Here is a 25,603-nt window from a genome sequence, read left to right as displayed (position 1 = left end):
TTAAAGGAGAGAAGCAAGTTAGAGCAGGGTGTGTGTGGTGTGAAGGCCTGAGGAAGGCGCTGCAGGGTCTAGCTCCTGCTCTCTCAGGAGCTGGGGAAATGCTCTGGCCAAGAACAGAAGACCCACCCAGACTCTGAGGACTCTAAGCCCCCATAGCCTGGAGCTCCTCTCCTCCACCATGGCCAGGCCACCCGAGAGAAACACCTTGGGGTGGGTACGGGGCAGGGCTAGGCCTCCTAAGTGGGTGCAGCCGGCCCAGAGGTTACAAGGGAAGGATCTGGTGAGGGAGCAAAACCTCCTCCTGCCGCCTTGATAGAGCTGGTTGTGCATGGTGAGAGCCTTTGTCTTACATGAATTCCCCAAGCTTTAAAAGCCACATCTCATTTTCTCCTCCTAGCCCTCAAGGTTGCCAGCCCCACTGCTGTCCAACATAGGGAAGAACCGAAAGGAAGAGCCACACTGCCAACCTCTGCATAGGGTGAGGGCACGTGTCCAGTTCACTATCAGGAAAGCAATCTGACTATCGGACACTCCAAATCCAAACACAATCCAGAAGACAGAGCCCACAGCGCTCTAGTCCCCACAGGGTCTGGCTACCGGTCTCTCTACTCCTCCGCCCCCACCAGGAGTCCACCCAGTAAGCTCAGGAGCCCCTCATCCCCAGGGCTCTCCTGCAGAAGTGTGGCTCCTGGACCAGCCACCTGGGACTTATTAGACATGCAAATTATCTGCCTGCCCCAGACCCCCTGGATCTGAGTCTGCATTTTAACAAGATCCCCCCCAGGAAATTCTTATCACCAGGAAAATTTTGAAGTGCTGTTCTAGGACCCCAGGCTCTCTGGAGGCGGTTCTGGTCATGCAATTAAATCTTCTGCTTCAACCTTTTTCTTGAAAATATTGACAACTGCCCATGTCCTTACTCAGTGAGTTACCAAGCTGGCAGGGGCCTCCCTGTGGGCTTCTTCTCCACCTTGCCAATCCCCTCTCCAGAGAGGCAGGGAAGCGGGGGAAGAACAGGGTGGAGGGAGAAAAAACCCATCTGGCACATTAAAAACATAGGAAGAAGGGGAGGAAGGGAGGAGGAAGGAAAAAAGGAAGGAAGACAGTGAGGAAAAGAAGGAGGGAGAGAGGAAGGCAGAGAAGAGGAAGGAAGGAAAGGAGAGAGAGAGAGGAAGGAAACCAAGGAAGGAGGGAGAGAAGGAAGGAAGAAGAAAAGGAAAGAAGAAAGGGAGGGAGAGAGAAAGGGAGGAACGGAGGAGGGAAGGAGAAGCTGCATTTGAACCAGTTTTCTCCAAAGGGACAGAGGCCACAGGGAGTGGCCCTGTTTCTTCCCCATCCACTTTCCTGCCCTGGAAAATCATCCCAGTTCCCCTCTTGGCTTTCCACATGACTAAACTCCACGGGTCTCGTCTAATCATACCTCCAGCCACCCAGCTGCCTGTCCCAGTTCCTCCAGCTCGCGGAGCATGCGGGGCCTGCAGATCCGGGCCCCCTGCCCGCCCCCTGCCACCTCCCCCCACGCCAGGGAGGGTTCCCGCTGGTAAGCTGGCCGAGAGCAGGAGCTGGCCTGGGGTCTCCAGCATGGAAAGGTCCATCCAACTCCTGGCCTGCTTGGCATGTGTTGTCCCGATGGGTGAGTGTCCATGGCTTTCTCTGGTCCATGCTCGGGACAGAATAGACGCTTACAAAGGCTCAGGTAGAGTCTCTCCTTGAAGGCGGCAGCTGGGTGTGCCAGAGGCTCCAGGCCTGTGCAGGTGGCAGAGCTGTGCTTTGGAGGCTGTGGTGACAGAAGCCAGCAGGTCAGATCTGGGCTCAGCCTTAGATTTCCAGGTGACTTGAGGCAGGTCCCCAACCTCTCTGGGCATCAATGTCCCCATCTGTGTAAAGGCTGCTTGCCCCAGCCATTGCCGTGAGCATCCTGGGGGACAGTGGGCCAGGTACAGGGGTGACAGTACAGGCCCTGAGCAAACTTTGGGTGCTGCTGTCCTCCAAAGGCTTTACGTCTTGATGGGACAGCCCTGAGGATGAGGGGAGACAGCACATGTTGTCTGGGGACAGTGTTGGGGTAGGGTGGGGTGATTTCATGGGGGGAATAGGACAAGTGATAGAGGCCCTCCCAGCAGGAGCCCCAAGGTAAGAGTGGGAATTCTGGGGCAGGCTTCAGTAACAATGCCACCGGTCACTTAGCTCAGTGACTAGGTGTCCCTAGAGACAGTGTTTCTCAAAGGGCCCAGGACCCACTGCATGAGAATCCCAGGGGAGGGGGCATTTGTCAATGCAGGCTCATTGGCGCCACCCCAGACCTGCAGAATCAGAATACCAGGCAGCAGGGCCCAGGAATCTGCATTTTGGGTGACTGATGCCCAATACAGTTGCAGGCAACCGGGATAAATGGCAAAGGCAGTCCTCACAAGCCCCTCTCTCCAGACCCCAGGCCTTTCCCAATCTGGGACTCGGCATCCACACCACCCCATGCACAGCCATCATGGGACTCAGGCTGACATCGTGGTGTTCTGGGCTGTCAATCAACATTCCCTGTGGGGGTACTGTCTCCACAACTGGCTTATAAACTCCCACACCTGAGACTCCTTTTCTTTCCTTGCTACCGATTAACAGAGTGGAGCCCAGGTGGGTCTGGTCTGGATAGTGACCACCTGCAACTACTAGCCTACTGCATGCTGGACACTTACGCCTCATGACCCTCTGAGAAATGAGCTATTTCTATTCCCTTTTCACAGATAAGGAAACCGGGTCACAGAGAGGCTCAGTGAGTGGCTGGGGTGGGGCTGGGACTTGAACCTGGGTGTGTGTGGCTCTAGGGGGTCCACCCCACCCCACACAGCCGTTGTCCCACTCCCAGAGCCCTGCGTGGGCACAGATAGGGGAAAGTTGACCTAACTCAGCCATCTTCTTGGGATGACCGGGTCCCCCTGAGACAGCAGCCAGACCTGAAGTGGCAGACAGGAGACAGGGCAAGGACGTGAGTGCTACCGTCAGACACAGCTCTGAACCCTGCCTCTGTTGACCAGCCGCGCGGCTTGGGCAGATGGCCTACCTTCCCTGGGCCCCTGTAAGATGGGGTCCCTGCCACCTCCTGGAGGTCGGTGGGATAATTAGACCCTGCAGGAAAGGCCCCCACACAGCCCCCGGTGCTCAGCGGTTGTGCAGTGAGCGGTAACGAACCGTTGCTGAGACACATACCTTCAGAGAAGCGAGGCTTTGAGGGCTCGGGTGTTAGTGTGGGTCTTTGTTTTTTCCTCCTGCTAAGGGTCAGCTGCTATGAATCAGCTAAAGACAAAAGGATTTAGAGGAAGCATGAGCTGTGCAGTCACATGTTCAAGAACAAACACCAAACCACGCCCATGCTCTCGCTGCTGCAGCCAAGCCGCTCGTGCGAGCCGTGCGGCTGCGGAGACCCCTTTCTTTTATACACCAGCAGCTGCGAAAACCAGGGTGATCCAGGGCCCCCACCTCCGGATTGCTGTTCGCTCATGAGTCTCTCCAGGGAAAAATTAAGGGGAAGAGTATGGAGTCACGGGGCGTGTAGGTGAGGTGGGACAACAATGAATGAACAGTCCCAAGGGGGAGGGTCCAGGCACCCCCCGAATCGTGAGAGTGCAGGGCCCAGGGATTGCCTTGGCAGGAGGCCCTGAGGACCAGGCTCAGTTCCATGGCCATGTGCGTGCCCACAAGGCTCTGGGAGCAGGTGCCAGTGCCAACTTGGGCCCACTGGTCACAGTGCCATCCCTGCCCAGAGCAGGCCCTTGGTGAAAGAAGGGGGAGGACTTTGTCCCAGGAAAGTCCCTTCCACTCTCCATGACTTCCCCTTCATGCCAGGGCCACCCCGCCCAGCACCCACGCCCTGGGCAGCGCCTGGTCTCCCAGGGGCTCCCCACACAGCCTCCGTTGTCTTCCCCTCGCTGCTTTCAGAAAGCTGGAGATGCCAGGGAGCGTGGGTGGGTGACGAACACTGGCCTGGGAGCTCTGACCACCTGGGGGACCACAGACAAGGCCTCCATTGGTCCACAAGCCTAGGAGAAGCCTGTGTGGCAGCCACAGTGGCTGTTACCCTCAGGACTGCTCGTGCCAGGCCTTTGGCAGAACCCTGCACGGTGAGGATCCCTGTCTCTGCGCTGGGGGAGGTTCGCTGGCTTTGCCGGGGCCTCACTGCCTACCTGCAGCGGGCAGGGAGCCTGGACAGAGCTTGATGCTGAGAGCTATTTACTTTACCAGCTCTGAACCACTGCAGAGAAACAAACCCAAACAGCAAGACAAATAGCAGCAGTCAGCCAAAGACGTGGGAGCTTATTTGGGATTCTGGGAAAGGTCAAGGAGGAGACGGGCTGCTGTCATGGGGCCAGAGGAAGCAGGAGGGCCGAATGAGCCAGGCGCCGCTGCACCAGTGGCCGTGTGGGCAGGCTTGCTTGGACTGAGGAAGTCCCACCAGGGGCGGGCAGGAGAGGGGTGAGGGGGCAGGGGGAGCATGGCAGCGACAGGCTACGTCAGAGCCCTGAATGACAGGGGCTCTGCACCTCTACTAGCTCACGTGAGCAGGGCCCATCCACAGCTACGTTCCTGTCCTGGCTGGAGAGGCAGGGGTCAAAGAGGATGCCAGGATAATCCCGAGGCCAATGACCAGCAGGCCTTCCACTCGGACTCCCTCATACCTCACCCCTTCCCTGCAACCCCCTGGGTCTGCTTCATGCTAAAGGATGGAATTCCTGCCCCTCCCTCCTTTCCTCCCTGGTCTCCACCCCATTCTTGCCCTTTCTCCACTGATAAACTATCCTGGCCACATGCAAGCCCAGAGAAGGAATTTCTGGGAGCACACTGAAGGGCGGGGGAGATTGGGTGAACGGTGATGTACCCAGCTCCATCCACACACCTACAGGTGAGGTCCATGGCCAACATGAGCATCGCCCCCAAAACACCCTCCCCTGGTTTTGCAGGTGCCACAATGCCTGAGAGAACACTACCAGAGCCAGTCCCTGAGAGCACCCTTGTTAGCATGCATGGGTGTCCCCAAGGAGGGTGGCTGCTTTACAGATAGTTGGACTGCTCAGATTGGCTACCTGTCAACTGGCGATGTCAGCCATGGTGGTGGTGGGGACGCACAGCAGATCTCTGAGGGACTCCGGCTCTGAGTGTCATGATGCTATCCCTCCAAGAGGCACAGCCTGCCCATGGTGACTGCTCATCATCCTGCCCACCGCAAAATTCATAACTTGCTCCCTCCAGAAAAGTGTCACATAAAGCCCACCCCAGCAGACCTAGTTCCTGTTAAAGCACCATTCAATGAGGGCACCCCCTCTGGGCACTGTCCCACCATGACCACCGCTGGCTCACTATCCTGTCTGTGATGCCCTGGAGAGGTTCTTTAATTCCAGGCATTATGAAAACATCGAAAGATCCCCAGGCTCTGCCATGAAACGGATCAGCAGTTCTCTCTACAGTTAAGCATGATTGCATGCCACGCTGCAGCACCCCACAAATGAGGTCCCCAGGTAAATTCCTGCTTGCCTTTCTCACCAAGGAATTGGCGACAATCTTTGGTCAGCCATGGCAGAACCAAGGTTTCTATTTCTAATCCTGTCCAGATGCAGGTTCTGCTAATGCAGGCAACACGGCTGTGTTTCTACCTCCCTGGAGTTCCCTTCCCACTCGGGCACCATGGCGGGGGCTACTCCCTAGTGGAGCACAATCGTGATGATGTGGGAACTGACGCCCGATGATATGGGCCCAGCCCTTCCTCCTTTAGACAGGTCCCCGCGAGGAGGCATGAAGGGAGCTATTGAGGAGAGTTTAGTAGATGCCTAGGAAGGACCTTCAAGATGTGGGTGCGTCTTTCCAAGTTGGCTGGGTTTTCTGAATAGCTAGTGGCTTATTTTTAAATACCTAAAAGCTTTTTAGTTTATTTTAGCTAGACATATTTCTAAAATGTTTTGTGTGCTTCCTTGTCATTTTAATCCAAATATCATTGTCAAACATAGATCTTTAGACTTAAACGTCACCTTAGTAAACATCTAGACGTATAATCTCACAGATGAGCCTACTGATGCCAGAGAGCGCTGGGGACTTGCCAAAGGTCCCAGAGTCAGCATCAGAGCCAGGGCTAGAGCCTCAGACAAAGCCCTGACACCCCATCTGAAGGACATGCCAGTAAAATAGGACTCCTCCCGTGGCAATGTGCCTTTCCATGGTAACTTGAGTCATCTCTGTGCACACCTGTTACTCGGGCCTGGAGCAATGTTATGAGGGCTCAGGGCTCTCTGGGTTCACTACTTCTCCAAATGGTCCCTTTGACACTGTACTTTTATAATTTCCGTCCTGAGCTGTCTTTCCACTATTTTCACTGACCCCTTCCTTCCTGACTGAATGTCAACTGTCATTTCTTGCTGCTTTCAGTGGACCTACAAACAGACACCACTTTCCAGCTTTTTGATTTTCATTTCCCTGGGCTGGGAAACAAACTAAATAAACTTGTTAGAATTCTGTATAAATTAAAAAACAAATAGTGGCTTATCAGTGGCCAGACTTGTCAACATACTGAAGCAGGCTACTAACTGTACTGCAACTGGATTCCCAGCACCCAGTGCAGGCTCTAGCCCATGATAAACTCTCAATAAATACCTATCAGCCAATAAATGAATAAATGAATGGCTAGCTTCCCAGTGAGTTGAGCCTTGGGCTACTGTACTTCAGCTGGTCTAAGATGCCCAACCGAGCTTCAGGTGGTGCAATGTCAGGGTACCAGCATCGTACCCCTGCTGCACCGCCCTGAGCACTTCTCCACCACTGCTTAGCATTCCCTTGCAGGGCTAGTGGGGGAGGGAACTAACCATATGGAGCATTTGCTGCATATCAGGCCCTGTGCTGGGTGCTCTATAACAAATATGTAGTTTCATTCAATTCTGTGAGGACAGTATTATCTTCCCCATTGTGTAGCAGAGGAGCCTGAGACCTGGGATCTTAACTCACCCAAAGATCACCCAGTAGGTAAAGGCACCTAGAATGTTTCCAGGCACAGATCAGGTGCTTGGTTAAAATCTGATGAAAGAATGACTAGAGGTGGGATTGTCACCCAGGTCCCCTTGTGCCAAGGCTAGCGTGCTTTCCGCCATACCCTGTGGCCCACCATTGAGAGGAGATATTTTGGACAACAGGAAGAATGTGGGCCTCCGCTTGACCCCTGGAGGCTGACAGCCATGAGTCAGAGAGATTAGAGATTATAGTAAGAAGTCACAGTTCCAGTTGAGGAATCACTCCTCCCCTGTCTTAGCCGGCGGGCATGAGCTGCCAGATGGAATGGCAAATGTCACAGGATGCTGGGGAGCTTGGATTCCTGCCAAAGCAAATGCCTTTGTTCCCTGGGCAATTCTTGCTGAGGGCTTCCCACCCTCACCTTGAGTCGGCTGGAGATTGAAAGGTCTCTGTATGGGAGGGAGTCCAAGTGCCCACTTCTTTGAATCCCATTCAGCAGGTAAGCAGGAAGCACACATCTCCTTCTAACGGGAGCCAAGACTGTAACCCTGGGTGAAAGGGCCTCTGTGTTCCCTTTCTGCTTCTCGAGCAAAACCCGCCCAGGGATCCTGGAAGGGCCATCTAGGGAGAGGATTGCATGCTCCAAAGAGCAATGGCGGTCCTGCAGGTGGCTGGAGATGTTGGCTCTGTGCAGGAGGAATGTCCTGACCGGCAGGTTATTCATAGATGGATGGGCTCCGTGGAGAACGGTCGGCCAGTGGTGGGCTGAGGAGACTCCTGCCCAGGGAGCGAATTGGGCTAAATTACTACAACAGCAAAGAGCAGTGGGCTTGGAGTCAGAAAAGCTGGTTTTCTCCCATCATCTACCTGTGGGACTCTGGGCCTTCATTTTCTCATCTAAGACAGTATCTGCCCTGCCTTTCTCCCCCTGGGTGTTTTTAGGGTCACATGACATGGTGTATATGAAAGAGCTGTGTAAACTGCAAAGCCCTTTGGAAATACAAGAGCTGCTATACTATTCCCTTTAAAGATCCTGTTGTGAACCGCACCCCAGGGGCACCGGCTGAGCAGGCTTAGCAGCCTCCCCCCTCCCTGGGGAGACACCACCCGGGCCTGATCCTCTGCGGCTGGGCACTGACACCCTTCCACCCACCCGCTCTGCCCTAGCCCAAAGCAGCACATATGCAACGGCACCGGTTCTGTGGCCCGCCAGCCCTCTGCCAGCTGGAGGCAGAGCTCAGCTTCCAGAACTTAGGTCAACCACACTTCAATGTGGGAGGTGGGGAAACTGAGTCCAGAGCCGCTTGCACAGAGCAAGGAGGCAGCAAAACAGCTCACCACTCTGGTCTCTCGGCTCCCTGCCCAGGCACTAACCTTTGGGGAAGTCAGTCAGGGCACAGTCCACTCGGGCTGCCCTGGATTCTAGATCTCATCCACCAACCCACCAACTCAACACATTAGCTTCAAAACATACCGTCCCCTCCCAGGGCCTCAGTTTCCCCTCTGTAAGTGGGAGTGTTGGAGTCCCCAAGGTCCCTCGCTCTAGTGCACTAGAGTGCAGGGTGCGGAGTGAGTCAATCCTGAGTCGGAACCCTGGCTTGGCTTCATCCTAGCTGTGTGGCCTCAGACAATTACTCAACTTCTCTGTGCCTCTCCGTTTACTAACATGTAACCCCCGGGGATAACTGTGCTTACCTCTAGGCTCGTTTGTGAGAACTAAAAGAAATACTACCGAGAACTTGCTCAACACAGAGGTACACCGTAAGTGCTTTTATTATGATCACGGCCCTGGGGATCAGGGGACTCTACTGTAACCACGGGATACCAGGGTTTTTCCGCAACAGAGAAGGTTTTGATGGGGGAAAACTAAGGGGAACACCATGGGGTTACTGGGCAGGTAGGTGAGTTGGGACCCCCATGAATGAGGCACACAGTTCCAGAAAAGAGGGAGGAGGGTCCAGACACCAGCGCAGGCCCCAGGGATTGGCTCTCAAGTCACCAGGTGGGATTCCGGCCCCCTGGTGTGTGTATGGGGAGAGGTGATTCCTAACTTCCAGAGCCCCGGGCAGGGGCAGTTTCCTAGGACTCCAGAATCTGCTGGGATTCTGGGGTTCCAGCCGCCCAGGTGGGGGTGTCTCGGAGTGTGGGCGAGGCCTCACGCGGCCCACCCCGCCCGCAGGCGCGCCATCGCAGCGCTGGTCCATGCAGGTGCCGGCCGAGGTGAGCGCGGCGGCGGGCGACGCGGCGGTGCTGCCGTGCACCTTCACGCACCCGCACCGCCACTACGACGGGCCGCTGACGGCCATCTGGCGCGCGGGCGAGCCGTACGCGGGCCCGCAGGTGTTCCGGTGCGCGGCGGCGCGGGGCAGCGAGCTCTGCCAGACGGCGCTGAGCCTGCACGGCCGCTTCCGGCTGCTGGGCAACCCGCGCCGCAACGACCTGTCACTGCGCGTCGAGCGCGTCGCCCTGGCGGACGACGGCCGCTACTTCTGCCGCGTGGAGTTCGCAGGCGACGTCCACGACCGCTACGAGAGCCGCCACGGCCTCCGGCTGCACGTGATGGGTGAGGCGGGCGCCGGGCCTCTTTCCTCCCTTCCCGCCTGCCCGACTCGACGGCTTGCTGGGTGCCAGGCGCTGTGCCCGCCGCTGCGCTAGGAAGGGCGACAGGACCCAACCTTTCTCCTCTACCCCCCAGGGTCTCACACCTAGGAGTGGGTTAGGGCCACCCGCAGAATCCCAGTCCCAGGAAGGGCTGGGTGGGGCCTGGCAATAGGCATTGTAATGACGCTCATAGTGTCCCAGTAGCTCGCAGATGAAGGGGAGAGAAAGATGAGGGGACAGTAATGTTAAATGTGGCAAGGACTGCAATGACTGTGTGCTCCCTGCCCTGGAAGAAACTCGCAGCCCCCTGACGGGTGCACAAGGAGCCCACCAAGTGCCCAGCAAACATGCCTGAACCAGGGTCCCCGTCCCTAGAGCAGCGGTTCTCCTCTCCAGCTCCAATCCTGCTCCACAACAATAAGGACCACTTAGCTCTTGCTGTGGGGCCAGGCCCTAGTCCAAGCTCCCCAGAAGTATTAATTTGCCAAATCTTCTCAACAACCCCATCAGGTAAATGTATGGTCCCCATTTTACACATGGAGAAACTGAGGCATAGAGAGATACAATAGAATCTCTTGCCCAAGGCCACACCTGTATTGGGACCCAGGCAACCTGGCACCCTAGTGCTCACCCTCCCCTCCGAACCTCCCTACCCCCACTGCTCCGGCTCTCGAGTCCAAGGGGTTCAGGGAGCGGTACCCCTTGCCTTTGCCGGCTGCTCGCGCACTGCAGTCAGCTTTCTCACCCTCCCCTACTCCCAACACCACCTCCGTGACTGTCGCCGCCCTCTGCCCCCGCAGCCGCGCCACGGATCGTCAATATCTCGGTGCTGCCGGGCCCTGCGCACGCCTTCCGCGCTCTCTGCACCGCCGAAGGGGAGCCGCCGCCCGCCCTCGCCTGGTCCGGCCCGGCCCTGGGCAACGGCTCAGCCGCCGTGCCCGGCGGGGCTCAGGGTCTCGGCCACCAGGTGACCGCCGAGCTGCCCGCGCTGACCCACGACGGCCGCTACACGTGTACGGCCGCCAACAGCCTGGGCCGCGCTGAAGCCAGCGTGTACTTGTTCCGCTTCCGCGGCGCGGCGGGAGACTCGGCCATCGTTGTCCTGTTCGGCGCCCTGGGCCTCAAGGCGCTACTGCTGCTCGGAGTCCTGGTCGCCCGGGCTGCCCGCAGCAGCACAGGTAAGTGCGCCCGACCCCGGAGGGCGCGAGGGGCAGGGCGGGGCTCTCCTCTTAGGTAAGGCCACGTGGCCAACCACAGGACACGACCAGAACATCTTTTTTGCCCTGAGCATCGTCTCACTTTCCTCTGCCGGTATCCAGCCTCGCAGGTGGAAACCAGCGCAAAAGGCCCCATTTTACAATAGGGACGCTCAGGCTCAGAGAGTGACCTGCCTTGTCCCTAGAGGCACAGAGATAGCGACCCTGACAGCTAGCTCTAGGGTCCGTCCCTTTCCCGCCACCCCAAGATTCCTCTGGAAGGGCTCTGACCAGACTTTTCTAAACAGCACCGTTCCGTTATGATGCAGGAAATATCCTGAGGACCTAGTATGTGTTGTGTAGGTGCCAGGAATACAGAGCTGGGTAGGACACGGTTCCCTGCCCCCCAGTGGGAGCTGGGTAAGCGGAGAATTGCAATGTGCTGTGAGAAGTGCTCTCCTAGACCCCAGGTACTGCAGAAGCCAGAGGACCGATGCCTCACTCTGGTGGGGTGTCTGGAGAAGGCTTTACACAAGTAAAGTGAGAGCTAAATCAGAAACTGTAAGTGGGCGTGAGCTAGGTAAACAGGGCCAGTGATGTTCCCAGCAGAGGGAACAGCATGTGTAAAAGCTCTGCAGCTTGAACTTGCAGGGTGTCTTGAGAGAGCATCACTCACTGTTGTCATGGGAAATTTGCTCTGTGTCCCAGAGAGGGTGGCGGCTTCCCAGAGCCTCTCAGACTACCCAGGTCCACAGCACTAGCTTCAAACTGCAATGAGGAATCCAGAATTTACCATGGTCACCCTAGCTGCTCCCCTCCTGGCTTTCTTGCTGGTTCTTCAAACTCACGAGCAACTTGTGCTTCAGGGTCCTTGGAAAAGCAGTTTCTTCTGTTGGACTGCGCACTCCACCCTTCCCGCTAACTCTGCTCAAGGCTTAGGTGTCACTGCTTCACACCCTGCTACTTTGCTGTTTGTTGCACAAACAGTGGTTTCCCTAAGAGCCCTTTCCACAGCGGGGCGGGTGGGTGGCAGGGCACGGAGGCTGCAATGGAGTGATGTCGCCTCTCTCTCTGCCCCTCCCACAGAGCACCAGGCCACCCAGGACACCCCACCGAGGTAAGTGAGCTCTCCTGCCTCCACCCCACCCCATCTAGTCTCCCTTGGCCAAAGGGTGCAGGCAGGCTTCTCAGAGTGGTGGCAGGAGAGAGAGCCGGCACATGGGTAGGGCTGGGGTCCTGACCTTGGACAGGGTCTGGACCCTCCTTGCAGCCACCAAAGCACCCCCTCCCTCAGTGCACTAAGTCCTTTGCCACACACACACACACACACACACAGAGAGACACACTCCTAGCCCTGCCGTGCTGCTAAAGATTGATTTTTCTGTCTTATCTCCACACCTCCGGGCTACATTTCCTCTTGTAGTCCTCCCTCCACATTCCTGGACATACAGACCCACACGAAAGCCACCTTGGGGTCACTCATCCGCCCCAGGCACTGTGCTGAAACCTCACAAACAAAATCTCCAGAGGTTCTGAGGGCCTAGGTGAGGGGCCCAGGGACCCCAGCTAGGAAGTCCTTGACCCTCGCTCGGGTCCACACTTTCCTGTTCTGTGGCATCTGCTGGAGTGAAGGCCCATGTTGCAGGGGAAAGAATTGGATTCACAGACCCTGGACAGTCTGTGCCTGATCCTGGAGGGGCAGGGGTGCGGTTGGGGGGCGCAGCCTTTCAGGGCCCATTAGAGGAGCCGGGGGCTCCCATAACTGCGCTCACCTGCGCCCACTGCCTGGCCGGCCCCTCTCTCCAGCTGCCCACTGGAGAGTCTCCCTCAGTCTCACAACTTGTCCTGTGTCCTTTCTCTTTGCTAATTTACTCCTGCACCAAGGCCCCTGAATCAGAACGCTGACCGTTGTTCAGTCATTTAACAAATATTTGAGTACCTACTACGGAACAGGCACTGGTTTGGATGCTAAAGATACAGCAAAATCCCTGTCCTCCCAGGATTCACATCCTAACGTAGAGAATTTGGATAAATACACCGACAAGGTCATCTTAGATGGGGAGGGGCCAGCCACTGGGTTGTGGCTCCTTAGCTCAGGAAGCTCTCCCTGGGGATGTGACCTTGAGGGGACCTGAAGACGGAGGCTGGGACAGGGGGAAGGGGGGACAGGGTTCCAAGGAAGGGGAAAGGCAAGTAGAAAGGCTCAGGTGAGACCAGGGAAGGAGGCAGGCGTGGCTGTGGGGGTTATTCCGGGTGCGATGGGAAGTCACCGAATGGTTTCAAGCAGATGAGTGGCCCTGTCGGAACAAGGGGGGGCCAGGAGACCTGGGAGGAGGCCGTTGGTTCGGCTGAGGCTGGGTTGGCTGCTTGGATGAAGGCGCAGTAGCGGAGGGGGGAGACGGGAGACCGGGCTCCCCCGAGGACCAGGTGGGCAGCACGCAGTGTGGAACGCTGCCAGGCTGCCCAGGGTTGGAGCTTGAGCCCTGGGCGCTGCTTACTGGGATGAAGACGAGAGGAGGCAGGGTGCGGTGAGGACCGTGTGTAGCACCGGAGGACATTGAGATCTGAGATTCCCGTTAAGATGTCCCAGGGGAGAAGGCAGGACAGCAGCTGGGGATGAGGAGGTCAGGCCTGGAAATGTGCATCTGGAGGTCAGGGACACCGAGATGGCTTTGAAGCCTCAGAGGAAGACAGAGACCCTGCTCGACCTGGGCTGCTGTCACCAACCATAGCCCCGTCCCTGTTCCTGTACTGCCCTGCCTCTGATATTGTCAGGCTCCACGTCCTGTTGGTCCTAGCGCCACTGCCCGCCATGGCGTCTCCCCTTCCTGGCCCATTGCTGGGGTACACTCTGGGTACTTGGGGACCTCTCCCCTGCACTGGGCGGTCAGACAACTTTCTCCTGTCTGCAGGCCCCAGGCTCAGGAATCTAATTACGAAAATTTGAGCCAGATGAACTCCCGGGGCCCAGCAGCAGCCGTGTGCTCACCGTGAGGAGCCCTGTGGCCACTGACGCCCATTTGTGAACCATGAGGAATAAAGGCCAATTCCAGGGCTAGCTGGTCAAGCCCTTCCTGGTTCCCACCCTCCAAGGGGTCTGGACCCTGCACATAGAGGCTCTTCTAGTCTCCTACATGGACATCTGTCTCGGAGCCCCCTGGTATTACGCCAGCGAGGCCAGCATTTTGAATGAGTGTGCATGTCTGTGTGTGTGTGCATGCATGAACTTCATGTGAAACTTCCAGAAAAGCTCCCCTCACCCTTTCTTACCTAGGACACCATAGTAAAGCAGACAGGAAACTGGTCATAGGGTCTGGAGGCCCAGTGTTTGTCCTGCTCTGTCACCCACTTGCTGTGTGCACGGGAACACTTTTTTCACCTCTTGCGTCTCAGTTCATCCACTGTTGAACAAGGACATAATACTCTTCCCTCCTTGCTGGTGGGACTATCAAGATCTGAGGAAATAACAGATGTGAAGGAGCTTTGGAAAGTACAAAGCCGTCTGCAGATGTGAGGGACATCACAGGCCCCTCCTTGCAGAGCCACCTTTGGATGTGCAGAGAGTGCTTGATTAAGTGTCCCTCACAGCAGCCTCACAGAGAACAGAGGGTTCCAGACAGCAAGCCCGGGGCTGGGGCTGAGCAAATCTGCAGTCAGAGGAACATCAAATCCTGGAAACTCAGTGGCAGGGAGAGGCCTGGAGCCCGTTTCCTGGGATTTCCACTGTGACTGTCCCACACCCTGTGCACTGCCTTGAGCTGGGGCCCCTAAGAAAAAGAAACCAAACACCCATCTCTCAAAGCATCTGGAAACCACTGTCGTAGGGACTGGGAGCTGGGAGAGCTGAGGGAAGGTCTAGCCGAGAGGGTCCCAGCGGAGCCCCTGTGCAGGGTCTCTGACCTGCAACCCCCCAGGACGTACAAAGTCTAAAAGCACTGGCAGTTTCACCCCATTTGCTCAAGTCTGGCCAGGTTGACTTTGAGGGGTGCTACCTTCCCTGCTTACACTCCAGCATGAATTTGTTGATCCTATTAGCTCCTGCAGGCCTTGGTGTTCAAGGGAAAAGGAAGAGGCTTGCCTGGGATCCAGGTGAGCTGGCAAGAGGAAAGGGCAACAGGATAGGGCAGTGGTCCTCAACCTTTTTGGCACCGGGGACCGGTTTCATGGAAGACAATTTTTCCACGGAAGCGGGGAGATGGGGGAGGTGGGGAGGGGAGGAGGCGGAGCTCAGGCGGTGATGCGTGGCCCTGTTTTCCTAATAGGCCACGGACCAGTACCAGACTGCAGCCCAGGGGTTGGGGACCACAGGGATAGGAGACTAAAGAGGTAGTGAATGAGATATCGTCTCGCCCCAGTTAAAATGGCTTTTATCCAAAAGACAGGCAAGAACAAACGCTGGCGAGGATGTGGAGAGAGGGGAACCCTCTTACACTTTTAGTGGGAATGTAAATTAGTACAGCCACTATGGAAAACCATATGGAAGCTCCTCAAAAACTAAAAATAGAGCTACCATGTGATCCAGTAATCCCGCTGCTGGGTATATGTCCAAAAGAAAGGAAATCAGTGTATCAGAGAGAGATGTCTGCACCCCCACGTTTATTGCAGCACTATTCGTCATAGCCAAGAAATGGAATCAACCTAAGCGTCCATCAGTGGATGAATGGATAATGAAAATGTGTTACAGATACACAATGGAATATTATTCACCCATGCAAAGAGTAAAATCCTGTCATTTGCAACAACCAGTGGATGGAAATGGAAGACATTATAAAATAATATGAAATAAACCAGGCACGGAAAGACAAATATCGAATGTTCTCACTCATATGTGGGAGCCAAAAAAAAACTGAACTCGTGGGGATAGAGTAGAGTGACAGTTAGCAGAGGCTTGGAAGGGTGGGGCCGGGGGGTAAAGTGGGGATGGTAAATGAGTGCAAAAATGCGCTTAGGTAGAATGAGTAAGATCTAGTATTCGGTAGCAAAATAGGGTGACTATAGTTAACAGTAATTTATTGTATATTTTAAAATAACTAAAAGAGTGGAATTGGAATATTACTAACACAAAGAAATGATAAATGCTTGAGAGTGAAGGATACCCCTGATTAGGTCCTTACACATTGTACGCCTGTATCAAAACATCACATGTACCCTATAAATATGTACAACTATTATGTAACCATAATAATTAAAAATAAAATTTTTTGTTAGAAGAGGCCATGATGCTTTTTCAAGGGAGATGGTCTGATGGTTGAGTGATCGTCACCAGTTATGAAGCAGGCAGTGGGTTACAAAGTCCCCTCCTGGCCAGAGCCTTCTCCAGGGCAAGTGAGTGATGACAGCTCATGGTTACCTTGGGATCCCTCCAGGAGCCTGTCTGAGCTGTTAACAGGTCACAGGAGTTGGCATTTGTACTTCCTCATGTGGGGACACTTTGGGGCCCCTCCATGGAGAGTCCTGTACGACCAGGGAAGAAGTTCAGGATGGGAGTGGTGTGTGTTGGAACATCTGCCTGGTCTTTGAGGTCAGTTTCACAGCCAAGAAAAACTGTGATAGCAATTACTTCTTCCGTATTTGCCTTGTGCTGGCAATTGGGCGAGGTGTTTGGGGATACAGAAGTGAGTAAGGCGTCTGTATCAGGGTGGGCCAGGTTGTGTTGTGATAACAAACAAACTCCCAAATCACAGTGGTTGAAAACAAGTGTTTATTTCTCATGGAAGCTACATTCCCATCACAGATCTGCGGGGAGGCTCTGCTTGTTGTCACTCGGGGTCCTGGCTCCCAGGGATCCAGCATCTGTAATGCTGTGGATTGCTGGGCTGGAGGTTAAAACCCCCCACTTGTGATCGTTGTGCATCAGCCAGAACTAGCCACGTGCCCCACACGCCCACGAGAGACCAGCCCGTGCAGCTCTACATGGTGCTTGGACGAAGGAAGGCCAGGAACATTTGGGACAGCACCGTAGCACAGTGGGACCCTCCAGAGCTAGTGAGCGGCACAGTAAGTGGAAATCCTGCCAGGATCACAGTCGAGGTAGCTGGGGGTACCATGGCAGCACCCAAATTCGGTAACTGGCCATCTTGGGAAGGCGTCCTGGAGGAGGGTACATGGAGACGGTACGCGCTGGCCATGTAAGTGGAGGAGGCTACGGGGGAGAGTGGAGTTTGGGAGGTAAGCAAGAAGGGACGGTCTGAGCAAAGACCAGGAGGTGGGACACAGCGCGATGTTTAACTGGTTGAAGTCGCTGCAGCGTGAGGGTGGAGGTGGGGCGTGGCCAGAGGTGGGGCAGGAGGCGCCCCTATGCTGGGTGGACAGTGCCGCCCCCAACAGGGATGAGAGCAGCAGAAGGGGACGGGGCACCCAAGGGCCCAAGCACGGTGCTCCCTGCAGTAGTCAGCACGGCTGCTTTCCCCATGTGACCACTGGCCTCTCCAGAAAAGGCTGCCCCAGGGGTGGGGCCCTGGGAGCTCAGAGCAGTGTCTCCCAGCAGGTTCCAAGGAGCACCTGCTTCAGGAACACCTGGAGGATGAGCAGGAACACCTGGAGAGCTTGTTCAGATGCTTGAGCGACACCTGGACCTGCTGAACCACAGGCCTGGGGGAGCTAGGGAAGAATGGGGGAGGGGGCGGTGAGGGAGAGACTGGAATTTTAAATAAGTTCAGGAGATTTTGCTCCCAATTTTCTATTATGATCATTTTCAAACACACACCAAAAAAGCTGAAAAAGTTAAATGATCACCCACGTAACTGCCACCTCCATTCTACAGTTACTCACATTGGCTTGATGCTCGTGTGTGTATTGGGCAGGGCCGTTTGCAGTAATCTGCAGCCATCAGTACCTCCCCCCCCAAATACCTTCTGAGAACAAGAGCATTCTTCTCTATCGGCTCGATACCTTTACCACGCTTGAGAAGATTAACATTAATTCAATAATACCTTGTAGTCCATAATCAGATTTCCCCAATTGTCCTCAAAATGTCTTTTTTAGTTTGCTGTTTCCAGCCAGGATCCAGTTGATGCCAGGTGATCCCCAAGCAAGCCCTCGGGGTGCGCCCGGCGTTGCTGGCATAACCGTGTGGACGTGTGGGGTGCTAGCTGACAATCTGGCGGTCCCGCCTGCTGCGTCTGCACTTTGAAATAGGGCGTCTTGGAAACTAAAGAAGTGTCATTTGTCAGAGGAGCGCGCCTCTGATGAGCGGTTTCAGACACAGCGATGAGCCGTGGGGAGCACGCGGAGGGGGACAGTGGGCACCCCCTCCCACCACTGCACACGGCCCACAGGCCGCCTCCAGCTCAGCCTCCTGAGAAAGCAGCTGCTCCTGGGGGCAGAGGGGAGCTGGTGAGGGGAGGGCACTTGGCCACCCCCCGACCCCTGGGCTGGCCTCACAGCCTGGCACTGTCCCTACGAGAGGTCTGGGTGGAGCAGAGCCACCTGTCCTCCCCCATCTGACCCTCTCGGAGCACTCAGGCTCTGTCACTGGCAAGCAAGGACCAGAGACACAAGCACCAGTGTCCTGGGGCCATGGAGTCAGGAGAGAATGACCTAGAAGCTTTAGTGTTTTCTAGACCCGACTTCCTGTTGTGGTGCAGAGCACAAGGCTAGAGCTGTCCCCAGTCCTGGCACAGCACTCTGTGAGCCGCTCGTGCCCAGAGGCCCCGAAGGGCAGGCCTCCCCACCAGACTTTGAGGATGGCAGAGGGAGGAAGTGGCCGACAGCTGACCTGGTGATCTCTCAGGTCCTCTGCGAGCCCAACACACTTCCCCTGCCCTCAACAAGCAGCATCTGAAAATTTAAAACTAGATGTAGCGACATGAGAAGAAACTGCCTGGCAGATAATCTGCAACAAAGGTAGGCCCTGCCTCGGGATGGAAATGATGGCTGGGCACACGCGGGCTGAGTTTTCTCCTGTAACGCCCCCCCCAGCCAGACAGGACAAGAGAGCCAGGACAGGCAGGGGTCGGGCCCCACCAGCCACAGAGGCCTCAGGCTGGGAGGGACCTTAGACAAGAGTTAAGCTTCCTGGGCTTTGTCCCTGGCTCCTCCGACCCTGGCCACTTAGGTCCAGTCCCTCCCTCGCCATAATAATGGCTCCTCATGTTTCTGGGGCTCTCATAATCCCAAAGCCTCGCGAGATCTCCCGTGGCTCTCACTAAGAGCCCAGGTAAGACTGGAATTATCCTCATTTTAAAAGGAGGGAAAAGCCCCAGGGAAGAAGGTGATCTGGCCAGGGTCCCACGTATTTAGTGACAAAACTGCGCTCAGGTCTGGCAGCTCTGGCCCCGCTCCTTCCACACCGCACTGCCTTCTCCTTCCCTCGTTGGTGCTCCCATCTCCTTCCCTCCTCCCTTGGGCTCCTTCCTCTGTCATATGTTGTAAACCAAAGAGAAACACAAGATCTGCCAATACAAGGACACAAAATTATTTGGTATTGGGACTCTCTGGGTTTTCCAGGGTTTGGGCTTTGGGATCCCACACCTCCTTCCTCCACAGCCTGTCCCCAGATCCTGCCGCCAGCGACCTCGAAGGGCCCCAGGGCTGCAGGTTGCCCAGGAGAGCCCCTGTGTGTACACTCACCTCCACACCTCGACCAGAGGTGGCTGTGACCTCAGGGGGAGGAGGAGATTGGAGGGAGATGCCCTAAGAAATACTGATTAAGGGGCAAGTGGCACAGAGCAGGCCAACCAGGGCAGGCTGGGGGATTGCAAGGTAAGTCTGGTCTAAGCCACAAATTTAGACTATATTAAAATACAGTGTCCAGGTCAGAGCCCATCTTGTTCCACTCTGACCAACAGATCTTTTCTGAAAAAAACGCTTAGGCTAGAAAGGAAGACCAAGAGGGAAGAGGGCTGTCTTCAGAGGAGGAGCATTTTGGAGGAAGACCTTTTCTGCGCTGCCCCATGGTGGCATGGACCATTTCCAGCAGCATTTCTTTCAGGGAGCGTCCCCACAAAGATGCCCACTGGCCTGGAGATGGTTAACTTGGTTGCTACACTAGAAGGTGGGACAACTTGCCTCTAAGCCACTTTCCAACCCTTAAATTCTGTGAGTCCATTGGGAAAAAGCAGCCAAGCCCAGGCAAGGGTTGGGGAGACACATCCCACTCCCAGAAGGTCCTGTCCCTGCAGAATCCCAAATTGGTGGATGTGCAGGCCCTCCTACCACACCACCACATATTCGAGGTGCACCTGATACTAAAGAGGAACTCCCTGGCATTCCCATGCTGCAGGTGGCTTTCCCCGCAGACCATGACAAAGCTAGGGCTACACTGCCCTCCCCTGGCAGCTCTGGCCTCCCAGAGGCACCTCCACCCCCACCTCGTCACAACTCAGGCCTTGGGAGCCTTTTGTGCGGCTTCTATGGCCCTGTCCTGCCAAGGTCAAGGCCACATTACAGACCCTGAGGGGCTCACCTGACCTTTCCGGGATCACCAGGCAATCTCCTGTCCATTCCAATTCTTAAGACCCCAAGTCTGTGGTCCCCAACCTCTGGCACCGGTCCGCAGCCTGTTAGGGACCAGGCTGCGAAGAAAGTGAAACTTCATCTGTATTTACAACAGCTCACATCACCCTGAGTTCCACACCCCAGTCCTTGTTCCGTGGAAAAACTGTCTTCCATGAAATCAGTCCCTGGTGCCAGAAAGGTTGGGGACCACTGCCCCCAAGTTACACACTCTCTTTGAAATTAGAGGCCTCACCCATTGTGACGAAAGGTCACAGACTAAAGATTCTACCCATTACAAGCTTTCTAATTCAAAATTTTTCTTAGTGTGATTTATGTATGAAAAGAAGACCTGCTAACCAACTTGCCAAAAACAATGAGACAGGCCCACCATGTGTCAATTAAATTTGAATCTAGTTTATTTGCAGAAGCTTAACCAATTCTCATTTCTTCCCGTTTCTCACCATTATATAAAAACTCATCCTTTGAGCATGTAAAATACTGAACAATGAAAAAGTGAATATTGCACATTCAATGACCATAATTAGATTGTGGTTTTTAAAGGTCACCCTAAACATGTGGGAAGGAAAAGAGTTTAATACACTTAAGAAGTATTTATCTCCACATAAGTGATTTTAAACCACAGAAAGAAAAATAAATTCTCTTGGTGCTCAATGAGAGGTATTACACCTGCACAATAAAAAAATAAAAGTTATAATCTACATTTCATAGCAATTTCATTATCTCAAAATAGGATCAGTAGTATAATTTTCTTTTCAAGTCATTGTCATCAGGAATCGGGAACTGATCCGGAGTGAAGGAAACTTGGAACACAGCTGCTCCTGAGGCCTGCTCTGGAACACGCACGTATCACCGTGGACCAGAAGGAGGTGAGCATCAGTAAGTCTAGAACTTTACACAGCACAACCCAGACACAAGTGGGAGAACACAGAAGGGGATGCTTTTTTTTTTTAAGCAACATGCTGATTTCCCAATATTATATTCTCCATCTTGCTTAGTAAGATGTCAACTGATCAGAAAAACGATCAGTTACTATCTCAAAATAAGCTGGAAAGTTGGCCCAAACGAAGGGCAGAACAGTGAAGGACTAAGTGCAAAGTGCCTTACGGTCAGACCTGTCCCACGGATGTGGGATGAGCAGTCTTGGGTGACAACCGAGGCCTGCACTTTGAACTCGCCACTGGTATACTATGCCGACCGTGGGGCACAGCTACTGAAAGCTGGCACCGCCCAAGGCTCCAGGATAGGGAATGACACTGCTTGGGGCACACTAGTGTGACCTTAATCCAGGGCAGGGGCCGGGATGAGACGAAGGAGGCACCAGGGCCATAAAATTGAAGGAAGTGCACTCTCACGGCCCCGCTAAACCTGGGCACAGCCCTGGCAGGATGACATGGATGAGCTTGGGCACTGCCCCCAAATGCAGCCCTGTTAGGCATCGTGGTGGGAGGGGACTAACTAAAGACACCAGCGTTTGACCTGCAGAGGACTAAGAGGTGGGGAGTGTCAGAGATGTGAAAGACAATGTCTGAAGGTCTGTGGAGACCGGGGCAAGAGAGCAGCCCCAGCCTGGACTGCACCAGGCAGGACTGTGAGCGACAGGCGACGCCACCAGGAGGCATCTGGGCTCAGCATAAAGCAGAACTATGAGAAAAGCTGCCAATGGTGGCCTGGGCTTGCCCGGCAGCGGCTGAACTGCCAGGCAGGGGAGGGGGCAGGGGAGAGGCTGGAAGAGCCCTGCTGAGTGAGCAGTGGGAGTGGATGAGCTTTCACGGTCCTTCTGACTTTACAATTCTAGGACATTTGCTTCCTGCTCCAGAAGAAATCAATTAATTTTAGGAAAAAAAAAAATCAATGAGGGCTGGCCATGGCGGTTCACACCTATAGTCCCAGCTACTTGGGAGGCTGAGCTGGGAGGACTGCGTGAAGCCAGGAGTTAGGGGCTGCAGTAAGCTACGATCATGCCACTGAACTCCAGCCTGGGTGACCGAGTGAGACTTCACCTCTTAAAAATATAAAAACCAAATGAAAACCTGTACATCACCTTCACTCAAAAGGAAGGAGGACAGGTTCATGCAGAACTCGTACGACATGGATACAATGATTTTGGTGATTGATTGGGAGGAACAAGGAGGCTGTCACTTGGTTTGAAGGGAGGTTTGGCTGGTCTGGGTTTTCATTTTCTGGACTAGGGTTCCTCCAACCTCGAAGAACTCAGAGACTCGGGCACAACCCCAGGGGGGCAGACGCATTCGATGACCGAGCCAGCACACGGATGGTGAGATTACGAACAAGTCGTGCCTCGGAGTTGAGATCCCGTGCGTGCAGGAGCTTCGGAAACATATATGGGTGGGTCCCAGCTCCAACTGCCACCGTCACGCTGCGCAGACACACCCCATACCTTCCGGCGTTGTGCCCTTACTGCCCTGGTTAGGCGATGCAGCGATGCAATGTGGAGATGTGATGTCTCCTGACCCACCTATGCATCGCAGGGTGGGGACTGACGAACAGAGAAGCCGAGAGATGCTTTTCGTGGCCACCAGAAGGCCGCGTCCTCCTGCTCCCAGGAGGCTGCCAGGCATCCTTACCTGAGCCCGCTGCCAGGGCTGGCCACCGTGTGGGGAAGGGTGCAGCGCGCAGCAGTTCACCCTCTACACAACCTGGTCCACAAGGCTGACCTTGGTCCTGCTCGATCCCAACACCGATGTGCAGCACCCATGGCTATATCTGAAACTGTGACCCTGCGCTCTCTGGAGGCCAACAGTTTTTTCAAGCAGAGGCTCGCTACCCCTGCAAGCCGATGGGCAGGGTGATCCACCTGCTGCCCTTTCCCCAGGAGGCCACAGCAGCACGGCCGCATTCTGAATTGCCTGGGTGTCTGTACAGCACTCCCTGAGCCCAGAGCTTCTCACAGGAACCACTGAGTGCAGTCAACTCCTGACATTAAGTATGAGGGAGTTAAAGAGGAAGCACTTTTACGGACCTCCTCTGATGATCAAGTTACAAGGCCAATGAATTAGATGACATGAGGCATGAAAATCGATACCACCTTTAACAAGTGAAATACTTTACCAGGTAGTACGATATCTCTATAATTTGGATTCTTATCAGTTACAACCAAAGATTGATTTTATTTTTTATAATTTTTACAGACCAAATACATTATATTATAAACTTTCAAAAATTAACAGTGAATCATAATTCTTTAAAATGTACATACTGTCAAAAATTTCACATTCTAGGATATCAATAATTACAACCTCCTCAAGGAAAACAGCACATAAAATATTTCCTGTCATAAAATCATTGTTGCCAAATCAGCCAATTAAGCTGTCCACAGCTTCTAAACTTTTCTTATACACAGAACAAGATAACTGATTTGGAAAATGGAGGGATGCAAAAACAAGGGAAGCTGAGAAATGTCCCTCTGAGATGGACACTTCGTGGTCTCTAAAACTCAAGACACTGAACAGGGATGTTCTTTGTCAGAGCTCCAAAGCATGTCTGTGAGGCAGAATTGTTCTGTCCAATTAAAGAAGTTTGGAATAGAGGCAGGAGGGTCGCTTGAGCCCAGGAGTTTGAGGTTGCTGTGAGCTAGGCTGACGCCACGGCACTCTAGCCTGGGCAACAGAGTGAGACTCTGTCTCAAAAAGAAAAAAAAGAAAAGAAGAGAAAAGCAAAGCAAAAACAAAAAACAAGTTCAGAATAAAGAAGGGTGCCTACAGACTTCCAAATATTGCGGAAAGCACTCCAAAAGCAAATTTGAGAAGAGATTACCACTGTTAACTATATCCGTATCCCCCTACTAAAAGCTCTCGGTGGCTCTTTAGACATTTTCAGGTAAATATTCTTGGGCTATAGACAAGGTGTAAACAAAGACACATTATGCAAGCTGTACAAACCAAATCCATTTTGTGCTGACAGAATTATGAATATGATGACAGACGTCACATTGCTATTCCTGGGGGAAATTGAATGAGCAAGAAGATGGCAACAGAACAAGGCAACGTTACACACAGGCTTTGGTAATGAACGAACTATTAACAACAAAAGGCACGTGGCTACTGAAAAAAAGCCAAACTTCAGTAGTTCTCTTGACCTGACCCTGTGTCCGTGAATAAACATCTCGGCAGGTCCATGAGCTTCGTTTGAGTTTAACTATGGAGTGAAAACACAAGCAGGGAACAGAGAGCCACGTCCACAGGGGCTGAGAAGGTGCTGTGAATGAGGCTGGGGGCAGCACCCGAGGGCATGCAGGGACTGTGTGACTGGAGGGAGTCAGCCCTGCCTGTGCGCCCCACCACGTGGACCAAACAGAACCCCCTGTGCCCAGCACGCTGCTCCCAGCCCGGCCAGCTGGCACCCCCAATTCAGATAGGTGGCTCCTTCTCCATGAGGACACGTGACTGGATGGAAATGGACCTGTCACCATCTCCGCTATCCACTATGATCAGGATCAAGGGACACATTTTACACATGACTCACTTTATCTCCCTTCTGGGAGAAATAATACATTAAAGCTACTGTATTTCCCTACATTTGAGAAATGCAGAAATTTTCAAAGTTGACTTTTTTACTTTGGAAGAACACAAACAGGGTTCCAAAGTGAGGGTTCTACATGACTCCCAAAGTTGTCAGATCTGGTCAGGAGTCTTAACATTTAAATAAAAAGGGGAGACAGGAGGGGAGACAGACAGAGAACTCCATCTGGAGCTCTTGTGAGATGACTGGGACATTTGGCAACTGTGAGTGGCTCTGTACCCAAGTGGAACTCAGTAAGTTTCTCTTGTGGATGAACATAAAAACTACAGTCCCCACAAAGTTTTAAGAGGTAAGAAAACATACACACACCACACAGAATTATCTAACGCCTCCACACTTGCATCTTGGCCAACTACTCGTTGGCCAAGCTGAGCTCTGCAGTGACACTGAGCAAAGTTACTTGTGCAACAGCAAAGTTAAATGTAAACATAAACAGCAAGGGGGATTTCAAGAGCCTCAGTATCGCTATCGTATGTTGTCCAAATAATGCACTTCTGGATACAAACAGTTAACGAGAAGAGCCAGGAAGATTTTCCCATCTTGGAGGCAATGGCCAGGATGCTTTATAAACTGGGCGGCTTGTGATATCTGATCCTGGTACTCAACATACTGCTTACTCGATGTCATGGACTCAAGAGCATTCAGAGCCTAAAAGACACAGAGGACAGAGGGTTAACTTCACAGATGCATGTAGCCTGACTGCCACAGGTGGAGCACACCTGCCATTATTACCCGGTTCAGCTGTGAGCCTAGAGGGACGGAAGCCTACAGAACTGAGGTTCGGATCTGGCAGGCAGGCACTGATTAACCACAGACAGAAGGGGGCC

General features: G+C 53.9%; 2 protein-coding genes across 3 annotated transcripts in view; one reads left to right on the top strand and one right to left on the bottom strand.

The window, feature by feature from the left end:
* The first annotated feature begins 1,581 nt into the window (after positions 1-1,581).
* Positions 1,582-13,772, top strand: SIGLEC15 (sialic acid binding Ig like lectin 15). The gene is made up of 6 exons (XM_069468031.1): positions 1,582-1,633; positions 8,683-8,742; positions 9,161-9,544; positions 10,383-10,760; positions 11,865-11,895; positions 13,691-13,772. The coding sequence occupies exons 1-6, from the start codon at positions 1,582-1,584 to the stop codon at positions 13,770-13,772; spliced, it is 987 nt and encodes a 328-aa protein (XP_069324132.1).
* A 9,650-nt stretch (positions 13,773-23,422) lies between these two features.
* Positions 23,423-25,603, bottom strand: part of EPG5 (ectopic P-granules 5 autophagy tethering factor) — an 86,203-nt gene continuing 84,022 nt past the window's right edge. For both annotated transcript variants that reach the window (XM_069468445.1, XM_069468446.1), the window contains exon 44: positions 23,423-25,424. In XM_069468445.1, the coding sequence (XP_069324546.1) occupies positions 25,242-25,424 (183 nt within the window). In that variant the 3' untranslated portion in view covers positions 23,423-25,241. The remainder of the gene's footprint in view (positions 25,425-25,603) is intronic.

Source organism: Eulemur rufifrons, chromosome 5, assembly GCF_041146395.1.
Source record: "Eulemur rufifrons isolate Redbay chromosome 5, OSU_ERuf_1, whole genome shotgun sequence".
Taxonomy (NCBI): Eukaryota; Metazoa; Chordata; class Mammalia; order Primates; family Lemuridae; genus Eulemur; species Eulemur rufifrons.
Note: the sequence above shows the minus strand (reverse complement) of the source record. Positions and strands in the feature narration are given on the sequence as shown.

Bases quoted from the DNA above. Each gene is read 5' to 3' on its own strand.
- SIGLEC15 (XM_069468031.1), top strand. From the start codon at position 1,582: ATGGAAAGGTCCATCCAACTCCTGGCCTGCTTGGCATGTGTTGTCCCG. The intron at 8,743-9,160 runs GTAAGTGCTTTT...CCCCGCCCGCAG, and splicing joins GCTCAACACAGAGGTACACC to GCGCGCCATCGCAGCGCTGG. The intron at 9,545-10,382 runs GTGAGGCGGGCG...CTGCCCCCGCAG, and splicing joins CCTCCGGCTGCACGTGATGG to CCGCGCCACGGATCGTCAAT.